Source organism: Nicotiana attenuata, chromosome 9 (assembly GCF_001879085.1).
Source record: "Nicotiana attenuata strain UT chromosome 9, NIATTr2, whole genome shotgun sequence".
Lineage (NCBI taxonomy): Eukaryota > Viridiplantae > Streptophyta > Magnoliopsida > Solanales > Solanaceae > Nicotiana > Nicotiana attenuata.
The window spans coordinates 44,221,424-44,233,292 of NC_031997.1; the positions used below are offsets into that span (position 1 = coordinate 44,221,424).

Genomic DNA, 11,869 nt, shown 5'->3' on the forward strand with positions numbered 1-11,869 from the left:
CATGAGCGGACAACTCTATAAATCTCATCTCATAATCAGTGACTCACATTTGACCCTACTAAAGATGTTCAAATTGCCTCCTCAGCTCCTCTCTCCTGGTGCATGGCACAAACTTCTCCAAAAAGACCCTGGAGAACTGAGCATGTGTAAGAGGAGGTGATCCTGCTGCTCTGACCAGCTCATAAACCTGCCACCACCTATTGGCCTGACCCTGCATCCGGAAGGCGGTGAAGTCAACTTCATTGGAATCAACTAGTCCCAAATTGCGTAGAATCTCGTGAAAACAATATAAGAACTCCTGGGTATCCTCTGAAGGTGTACCACGGAAGTGAGGAGGATGTAACTTTGTGAGCTTATCTAGCCTCTTCAGCTCATCATCCAACATCGGGGGCCTTTCCTCAGGCTACGTGAGAATAGTAGACCGACTCCCCCAATTTGGCACCGGTGGTCTGATAACCATGGGACATCGACTATATGGTACGAGTAGATGTAGTTTGCACTCTGCCCCCTGCCTAGGATGTAGCGCATACAGTAGGAAATGCATTGGCCTGAGCCAAACACTTGAACGAACAAACCATACGGACCAAAGCACCCTGAACAGCTGGAGTAGTAAGTAAAACCTTGGGAACCTAAGCTCGTTCCACTGGCTCAACATAATCATGAATCTGCTCCAAAACGAGAGTCACTGGTGACTCCATAGTAGTTTCTCGAGGAGGGGCCCTAGTTGCGGCACATGCTCCACCATGCCTCTACCTCCCCCAGCCTCTTGATACCCTGGCCTAGGATACTGGCGCCTGCTCAACTGTACCGAAAGAATGTGTCCTCACTATCTGGAGAGAATAGAAAAGCAAAGATTCAAGCTTAGGGATAAACAAACCTGCACGACAGAGAATGAAAGAAAGAGAAGTTTTCCTAATGGTCCTATAGCCTCTCGGAGATAAATACAGAAATCTCTGTACTGATCCGCAAAACTCTACTAGACTTGCTCATGACTCGTGAGACCTATGCAACCTAGTGCTCTGATACCAACTTGTCATGACCCAAACTCTCACTGGAGCGGTGATGGCGCCTAACACCGTATGCTAGGCAAGTCAACAACCAATATATAGAAATAAACTTCAATAACAAAATTAAATGGTCTCAACTGCGGAATAATATATATAAATAACTAACGTTAGTCAACACAACGATACAATTGAAAACAACCCCAAAATTTGGTGTCCCCGAGTACATGAGCTCTATAGAATAGGTAAATACAAGGTCTGGGTCAAATACAATATTGTCCGAAATACTAAAAAGTAATGACATTAAATAAGGAAATGGACTTCAAGGCCTGCAAACGGATCAGCAGTGCTACATCAAAATCTCCAACTAGTCTGGATCCAGCTCACATGAAGCTACCATGATCAGCGACACCTGGATCTGGATATGAAGTGCAGAGTGTAGTATAAGTACAACCGCCCCATGTACTCAATAAGTAGAAAGTCTAACCTCGGACTGAAAGCATTGACGAGCTTGTCAAGTTCCAATACTCATGTTCAACAGTCAACTACAATAATGGCAACATAATAATAGCAAAAGCAAAAGTAACTCAATAATATGAGGTTCAACTCTATCACATTAAGAGGAAAATAAGCATGCTTTCTAAATATATCAGCCAAAGAATCGACTTTAATGACACCAAGTATCAAATAGCATGAGAAAAATAAAACTCTACGACTGCATGACAAGCATTCATGCTCAAATCAATAACATCACAGTTTAATCATCATGTAAATACAATCTCAGCACATACATAGTGCCTGACACAAATATCCCTGAACCATACTCTCGGCACGCTTGCAATGCCTGGCTCAAAGCCCCTGAATCATCACACACACTCACACTCAGTACTGTATGAGTACCTAGCATAATCCCTTCACAAATCACATATCGAATGCCTACACTCACATGATTATAATTGTCTCCAGAGGGGAGAATCCTAGCTCAAGTATTGATCGCGTGAAGAGTTAACGGTCAATATCACTCAGCCCAATATGGGGCCTGACCCAATGTCCTCTCACAATCAATATCAATACTCCACTATCAAATACCGCTCAGCCCAATATAGGGCATGGATGCAAATGTCACCTCACAATCAATATCAACACGGCTCTGTGGCCCAAGATCTATCATCAATCCGCTGAAGTCTCAATATGCTCACATCTCACCGTGCCATGATCAAAATACTACACGGAGTAAGCTAACGTTCCACAACTCAACTCAAACACATGTCACACACAAAAGGACACTAATGACATGTGAGATAACATATAAAGAATGTATCGAGACGGAGATATAATACGCGGATTTAATATCATGACTGAAAAATATGACTACGGCTAAGACAAATAGCTCAATACAACAAAAATAGCTCTATCATGTCCCAAATAGATGAATAAATGACCTGGACATGATTTCTAGCATCCATCATGGCTCAAGTAGTCAACAGGTGTAGAAAATACGGTATTAAAGAAAATATGGTATCAAAGCAAGGCATATAATAGCCTAGATTCAAACCAGATCATGAAAAATTACGGTGCACGCATATGTGCTCGTCACTTTGCATATGTGTCACCCATAACATATATCAAACATCATGACCTACCGGGAAAATACCCTCGAGCCAAGCCTAGGCAAGATAGTTACCTTAAAGCACGAGCATCATATTTCAAAAATCAATTGCCTATTAAATCGGCATCTGAACTGGTCAAATTTAGCCCAACACAAATCAATCATGTCAAACAGGCTATAGGAAATAATTTCAAATATTATGGCTTCGGTCTTTATTCAATTCTCAAAAATTCAACAAAAGTCAACTCCGAACACACATAGTCAATACCCGAGTCAAGGAGTAGATCCCGACTACCCATAATTCCACGAGTCTAAATATGTTATTAGATTCTTAAATCAAATTCAAATCATAGCTGAAATTCCCAATTTTTATTTTCTTAAGTTGTAGAAAAATACCCCAAAAAATTTCTCAAAATTCCATATTTTAGAAGTTAATAATCCATATAGATTCTCGATATAATACCAAAATGATAGTAATCACTTATCCCAAAGCCTTGTGTGAAAATCTGCAAGCCAAAATTGCCCCTCCCAAATCTAAGGTTCAAAATATGAGATAATGAGCAAAAATCCCGAAATGACTCTCTATAACCCAACTCTACGACCAGGGGTTTGCAAATGGGACCCTCACAAATGCGATCAAAGTCTCACAAAAGCAAACATAGCCCCTATGCAGCAGATGTCGCAAAAGCGACCCAAAACCTCGCAAATGACACCCTTCATCGCAAAAGCGAACTATCCCTCACAAAAGCGGAAGTATCAATTGCGATCAACAATTTGCGAAGCTGGCCTCCCCAATCCAACATCGCAAATGCGATCAAAAGTCCGCAAATGCGATTAGAACATCGCAAATGCAATGTCTGCAATGCCAGCAAAAATTTCAACTTCCAAAAATCAATCCGAAACCAAGCTGAAACTCACCCGAGTACCTCGGGACCTACTCCAAACATCCACCCAACTATATAAACCTCACACGAACTTGCTCGTAAGCTCAAGTCATCAAAATAACATCCACTAACAAGAATCAAGTATCAAAACTCATGTTGCATGCCTTTAAGTTCAAGAACTTCAATAATTCACAACTTAGCGTCTGATTCATACCTAACCAACTCGGAATGCAACTAACTTTGCACACAAGTTTCAAATGACAAAACGAACCTATTTTGAGTTTCGGAACAACATTCAAACCCGATAGTATCAAAGTCAACTCCCGGTCAAACTTGTGAACTTTTCAAACCTTCAAATTACCAAATTTCGGCAAATAGAGTTGAAACATCCTTGGAACCTCCAAATCCAAGTTCGAACATACTCCTAACTCCAAAATCACCATACGAACTTATTGGAACCATCAAATCACTAATCCGAGACCGTTTTTCACAAAAGTCAAACCTTGGTCAACTCTTATAATTTAAGCTTTCAATGATGGAACCAAGTGTTCTTATTCACTCCAAAACCTTCCCAGAACCAAACCAACTATTCTCGCAAGTCACAAAAACAATAATCACGCATACGGGAAGCATTAAATAGAAAAAACATGGCTCAAATACACAAAACGACAGACCGGGTCGTTATAATAAAAATTATATTTTGTATTATTGGTAGGTAATATTCGCATATATTATGTACCCTAGAAAATAGGATCTAAGAGACTTGCTAGCTGGACATAACTCTGTATATATTGGGACGATACTCTGTGAATACAACAAGGTTTTCCCCGGGAATATTTTATCACTAGACCAAGACTCGTTATATTTGCATCAAAAAAAAATTTTATAAAATTATTTGTACTCTTTGCAAATATTTCTGTACGTCTGAGTCTATGCTAAATGCCCTTCTTAAGAACAACTTTGTATGGATAAAACAGGCTTCCAAATTGGGGTATGTCAACATTCAAATTAGTTTGATCTTTTCTTGGAGACATGTTATGATGCAAGAGAGATGTAATTTATATTAGGAGGTCCGGTATGGTCTCCCTCCTTTTCTGTGCCTTTAGTTTTTTTTTTCCAATAAGATATTAAATTTAAGTTATATTGATAGTGTAATATAATTTTTTATATCATCAGTATAACAAAGTGTATTATAACAGGTTTAGTTACTTACGAATCAATGTTTATCAAATGAATTTATCGTAATTATATTTTAAGCGATATTTTTGCATCGTTAATGCATATCTATAATTTAAACTCAGTAATGCACGCAAAGCTCCTTGAAACAAGGTGACTGATATTTCTTAAAGAGTCACAGGCTTCACCCAGTGATTTACCTTGCCATTATCGGATGATAAATTAAAAAAAAAAAAAATAGCGTGAATTTCAATCATGAATTAATTGAAGTAGGAGAACTTGATCTGGTCTACTTTCTCCTGTCCACTTTAATTATTTTTTTGGCCTTTTTTTATGATTCATAATATTTGATTTTTCCAATATCAAAAAAGAATTAATTACTTTATTTTAAAGTTATCATTGGAGTAAAGAGTATATGTATATTTCGAATGAACAAATTAAAGAGACAGTAAAGGCTGACATGGTCAATTTTATTGTTAATTAATATTTTAAGACAGAATCTTTAACATGTGTAAGAATAGTTAAAAAATTACTTAAAGTGCATCGAAGAAAGTATTATTAAAAAATACAGGAAAAAAAAAAGAGAGCTGCTATTCGGCCAAACTCAGCGTGGCCCAAAAATGACCACACTGGTGAAATACCATTAAAGCCCTTCATTTCACATTTGGCTTAATGGCCATTTTTCCCTCCAAATATTTTCCTCCAAAATTAGTTAATAAATATTGATTATCCCACAACATTGGTCCCATAAATCATCATTTTCTCATGGAAAGATCAACCAACTTCATATATATACCTATACTATTACGTATATATTTTATTTTTAAATAAAATTTATACGGATAGGAAGATCAAAAGCTTTCGTATATGTATACCTATACTATTACGTTTTTTTTTTAAAATACAATTTATACGATGGGAAGATCAAAAGTCTACTATCTATACATAATATTATTTTTTATACGGTATACAAACTTATACCATACACTTATGTTAAGAAAGCCTTCATTAAACGCATAATTCACGACCCTTCCCCGTAACCTAAACATGAATGCTAACCTAGAAACTAATTTGGAGCCATTAAACATGGAAAATAAAAAATACATTGAAGAATAATGTTTGTAACATATTTTTACGAATATTCAAAAAATAATGCATATTCTTTGAACAGAAAGCTAAAAAAAGAAACATAAAAATTTTTACGAATATTTTTAAGATACAAAAATACATTGAAGAATACTTGAAAAATATTTTTACGAATGGTTGAAGTCATATAACCTATGGTAATTATATCGTTGTGATTCTTAGTAATATCTACCGTTTATATAATAGCCGCTTATATAATTTAATTCATTATGGTCATACGTATCGACTATGAAACCATATAAGTCCATTGACTAATATGGTTGAAGTCATATAGCATATGGTAATTATATCATTGTGATTCTTAGTAATATCGATCGTTTATATAATAGCCGTTTATCTTAATTTCATACATATCGGCCTATAGCAACCATATAAGTCCATTCACTAATATGGTTGTAGTCATATAACCTATGATAATTATATCGTTGTGATTCTTGGTAATATCGACCGTTTAAATAATAGCCGTTTATCTTAATTTCATACATATCGGCCTATAGCAACCATATAAGTCCATTCACTAATATGGTTGTAGTCATATAACCTATGCTAATTATATCATTGTGATTCTTAGTAATATCGATCGTTTATATAATAGCCGTTTATATTAATTTCATACATATCGGCCTATAGCAACCATATAAGTCCATTCACTAATATGGTTGTAGTCATATAACCTATGGTAATTATATCGTTGTGATTCTTAGTAATATCGGCCATTTATATAATAGCCGTTTAAATAATTTAATTCATTATTGTCATACGTATCGGGCCTATAGCAACAATATAAGTCCATTGACTAATATGGTTGAAGTCATATAACCTATGGTAATTATATCGGTGTGATTCTTAGTAATATCGATCGTTTATATTAGTTGCATACATATCGGCATAGGGCAACCATATAAATCCATTCACTAATATGATTGTAGTCATATAGCCTATGCTAATTATATCGTTGTGATTCTTAGTAATATCGACCGTTTATATAATAACCGTTTATATTAATTTCATATATATATATATATATATATATATATACATATATATATACATATATACATATATATATCGGCATATGGCAACCATATAAGTCCATTCACTAATATGGTTGTAGTCATATAACCTATGTTAATTATATCGTTGTGATTCTTAGTAATATCGACTGTTTATATAATAGCCGTTTATATTAATTTCATACATATCGGCCTATAGCAACCATACAAGTCCATTCACTAATATGACTGTCGTCATATAATCTATGCTAATTATATCATTGTGATTCTTAGTAATATCAACCGTTTATATAATAGCCGTTTATATTAATTTCATACATATCGGCCTATAGCAACCATATAAGTCCATTCACTAATATGGTTGTAGTCATATAACCTATGCTAATTATATCGTTGTGATTCTTAGTAATATCGACCGTTTATATAATAGCCGTTTATATTAATTTCATACATATATATCTGCCTATAGCAACCATATAAGTATATTCACTAGTATGACCTTGTTTATATAATAGTAAATATATAATTCGACATATTTTTATTGGTTAATCTTAATTGTAATAATCTTCACCAAATATCTTAATTATAATAAAAGAAAAATCATGATTAAATTTTAGAACTTTATTAGGAGGGAAAACAAGATGACATTTTTGGACTAAAATGTCAAATACAATTTTCGGAGGGAAACAAAGGGAAAAGTAAAAATATGATTGAAGGGAAATAGAAAGTTTTGAGTCTTTATATATCTCTTAAGCACAAGAACAACATTTCCAACTCTTTAAACAAAATAGATTTTCTAAACATGAATGCTAGCGGATGGATTGAAGATGAATTCTATCCATGGTTTCGGATGGACGTGCCCAGTTCGTACATCAAGCGTGATTATGTGGTAATTTTTTTTTAAATATTTTCATGATTTGATAACTGTTGATTATCCCAGCTAGCAATGAACCATGAACCTTATCTTTACATTATGTTCTTGCAGTTTCTTCTAAAGAGTATCTTTGGCTATCTTCCTCCTATTTCGGTCAAAATAATGCTTCGATATAATGGGAAGGAATGGGCTGTGACTTCCACAAGTGGTGTTCGGAGAAGACTCGTTAATGGTGGAAATAATTTATTGTCGACAATAATCTGAAAAAAGGGAGTGTTCTTCTCTTGGAACTAGTTCAGGCTACATCAGGGGCTGTGATCTTCTCTGTTGAAGTGCTAGGATAAACTTATGTTTAGCTTGATAATTTCTTCTCTTTAGTTATATTTATTAACTTCAAGTGGATCAAAGCAATGAATTAATATGATTGTTCCTTATAATATTGTCTGTGTTTTTTCCATTTATTATTGTTATATTTATTTATTTTAAGAAGATTATTGGTTTAAAAATAGCTAATTAAAATTGAGAAATCATTAACAATATATTTAGTGCAGAAGTCCCCCTATTCTTTTCTATCATTTTACAACCAAGAACAAAACTAGGAAGATTTTTTTTAAAGTTTAAAAATCGACATTACTTTGCTCATAGAGAAGTGGAAAAATCAACACGAAAAATAAAAAATTGTATTTACCACTACAAAATTTTGGAGACCGATCCGTTATTAATTAGAATTCAACCACCAAGATGAAGGTTAAGACTATGAGATAAAACCTATGAAGTGCACTGTCACTATATGGCAGAAGTGTAAAAAAAATTTTTAAAAAAATCCCAAATCTGTGAAGTGCACTGCCACTATATGACAGAAGTTAAAAAAAATCCAAAATCTGTATAGGCGGATGGATAAAGACAAGCTTCTATAATTAATTGTAGTCATGGAGGAGAGTAATGGTTGCATAGAGGAGTGTAATGGTGCATAGAGGAGTGAAATTGACTACTGGGATGTGTAATGGTTGCATGAAGGAGTGGAAGGGACTATTGGGAAGTGTAATAGATGCATGGAGGAGTGGAAGGGGCTGCTAGGATGTGTAATGTCCGCATGGAGAAGCGGATATGGCTACTGGGAAGTGAAACGGTTGCATAGGGACTCTACAAAGAGACTTTAAGTCCTACATGGAAGTGGACCAGCTTATAAGCTTAGCCAAACACCCTCTTAGTCACCAAGCTTTTTCACCGCTAAAGCCTAAAATATAACTAATTTTAGACAAATAATAATTTTCACTAGTTGCCTACAATATTAGAGATGAAACTAGTTTGTCACCAGTAACTTTAGATATTGTGACTAATGTTACTAAATAACTACCGACAATCCATTTTTTTGGTGAAAAACTTGAGTAGATAAAACTATCGCTACGAAATTTTTGTTTCTTCACTAAATGTATGTGCGTGTGCATTTAAGTACGGCTCTAATTTTTGTTCCAAAAAGATAATAACAGTGATGAACTTTTTATGCTACCTAATAATTTCATAGGTAAAATAGAGATGATACACCGGTCGTCACTAATTTGTTTATGCTATTAGTGACAAAAACTAAGGTTGCAAAAAATATAAAATTTTTAGTGAGGAAACTATTTCGTAGCGAAAATATAACAAATTTTAAGACGAACAATTATTTGTCACCAATTGTCTACAACATTTAGTGACGAAACTAATTTATCACCAATAATATTAATTTTGTGGCTAATATTAATTAATATTTGGCACCAATTCATTTTGTTGTGGGAAACTTTAGTAGACAAAATTTTGCTACAAAATTTATGTTTTGTCACTAAAAGTATGTGCCTCGTGTATTTAAGTACGAAATATAATTTTAGTCACAAAAAATGGATAATTAGTGACAAATTTTCTATTGTAGCTAATATTTTCGTGGTTGAAAATCACATTTGTTGTAGTGACTTCTTAGTTGAAGCACTATATATTTAAGTGTTAGGGTTAGAAAGTAATACAATATTATTTTAGTGATACAGTAATAAACTAAAATACAGTAGTTTAATCGTATTTTTTAGTATACTATGCGTATATTTTAGTTTATTACGAAAAGTAGTGTAACATGCATGTGTAAATGTAAAAGAAGCATGGGGAAGGTAAGACAATTAAACTAATGAGAGAGAATTGGAGGGAAAAAATTAAATTAAAAAATAAATATGCTAAAGGGTATATCTGGAAACGAAAATGCTTAAATATCAATTATGCCCTCAAAAGTCGTGCGAAGTTACCATAATACCCCCATTCTGAACATTTGGGCCATTCTTAATTTGTCCAAATATATTTTCCGAAAAATAAAGAGAGAGCTGAGATAACAAGTGTTATGGGAGAGCAAAGAGTGAAGAGCAAATCTCTGAAGTCTAAAACAAAAAAAAATTACATTTCCAAGGTTCTGTCATTCGCATGAAAAAGAGAAGAATCAGCAGTACAACTACACAACAAAATGGTTCTTTTGACTTTTTCTTTTCTTTGGAGAATCTTTTCTTTGAATAATAAGCAGAGGAAAAAACTTTACAAAATTAAAATTAAAAATAAAAAGCTCTTATTTAGACTATAGCCAAAGTTTATGATACTTAGTAGTTAGTACATGCTTTTTGGTGGTGCATTTCGATATTATAGGCAGTGAAGAAAGTAGAATAGTAAGTGATTAATTAGACGTGAAGGACAAAATTAGATACAAATAAAAAGAAAGAAACAAGAGTAATATACTTTTAAGGCATGAATAGATTGTTTCCACACTTGCACCTCCACGCTTCAGGGTAGTACTCTAAAGTGAAACTAAAACCCGGTTGAATTGAGACTCGAACCGGTTTACATGGCGAACACCTTCCACACTTGGATCTGCAGGTTGGTGGAGATGAACCCGGTCCACTCAGTCTTCTCTGAATCAAAACTCGCTCAATCACCTCTTGCTGCTCACCACCTATGTAGCAGTAAGGATAACTAAGTACGTGTATATAAATTAATCAGATTAGCGAGTATTAATTAGATACAGATTTGGGTTTTTCTGCACCATATTTTGCAAATGGTTAAACAAGAATAAATATATATGTATACATAATACCCCTCTTAAAAGCTTAATTTTCAAACGAGAAGATTACACAATTCAACAGCACATTATATAAAATTCGTGCATTATAATATCACCGTTATTCATCAACAAAAAATATTTTCACATATAATTAGGTTCAATAAAAAGAATCAAGCTATCAGTGACGAGCTTGCTATAAACATAAAATATATAGTAATAAAATTTGAAAGATGATAAATCCATTACAAAGAGTTTATGCACTAACAGTGTAAATCTTCTTTACAGTCACGTCGCTTAAAAGAAAATTACAAATAACTATTCACCAAAAATGAATATTATTACAAGCGACGACAATAAATTAAAATATACCAATAGCATAGAAATTCAATACGGTGTGAGTATGTATTAAAAAAAAATTCCTGATGTAAAAAACGTAAATTAGTGAGAAATAGGTGAACTCACTGAGTCGTCGTGTGGGGTTGAGACGAAGAGCTGAAACAACAGAGGTAAGCAAAAGGAAAGTTAATGTGGCTATGGTAGCAAAAGAGAAGCAGGAGGGTGTGTGTTGGAAATGATGATGGCGGCAGTGTAATACGCCCATCGCCCAAATGGAGCTGCGAAAAATAGTGAAGTTATATAGAGACGAGTGTTTGCTACAATTAAGCTATGGAGATAGGGAGAGTTAATGCAAAATTAAAAGCTCAGAAGAAAAATGGAAGATGGCTGCAGGGGAGGAGACTGTCTTCAATGTGGGGGGTTTGGATTCTATTATTGAAAGTGTTGCGTGTGAAGATGTCAGTCCAAGTCAAAAGACATACACCCTAATTAGCCTATTCATTTATTACAAAGATGAGAGAGAAATTTACTCATGTTTGTTTGTCAATGGTACCTTCTCCTTTTTTTCTTTCTTGTTTTAGCTTTCACTTAGGGTCGTTTGGTAGGTTATATAAGAATAGTACTAAATAAGGTGTATTATATCCTGTTTGGCCAAGCTGTAAAAATCAGCTTATTTTGAGAAGTGTTTTTTTTTCAAAAGTGTTTTTCTCAAAGGTACTTTTGGTGAGAAGCAGTTTGTGTTTGGCTAATTAATTTG

The 11,869-nt window shown here is 34.1% G+C and overlaps 1 protein-coding gene across 1 annotated transcript; it reads right to left on the reverse strand.

Annotated features, from left to right (window-relative positions):
- Positions 10,375–11,562, reverse strand: LOC109232803 (EPIDERMAL PATTERNING FACTOR-like protein 5). The gene is made up of 2 exons (XM_019398527.1): positions 11,239–11,562; positions 10,375–10,668 (listed from the first exon to the last, which is right to left on the reverse strand). Exons 1-2 carry the CDS (start codon positions 11,375–11,377, stop codon positions 10,457–10,459), a joined length of 351 nt encoding a protein of 116 aa, XP_019254072.1. The 5' UTR covers positions 11,378–11,562; the 3' UTR covers positions 10,375–10,456.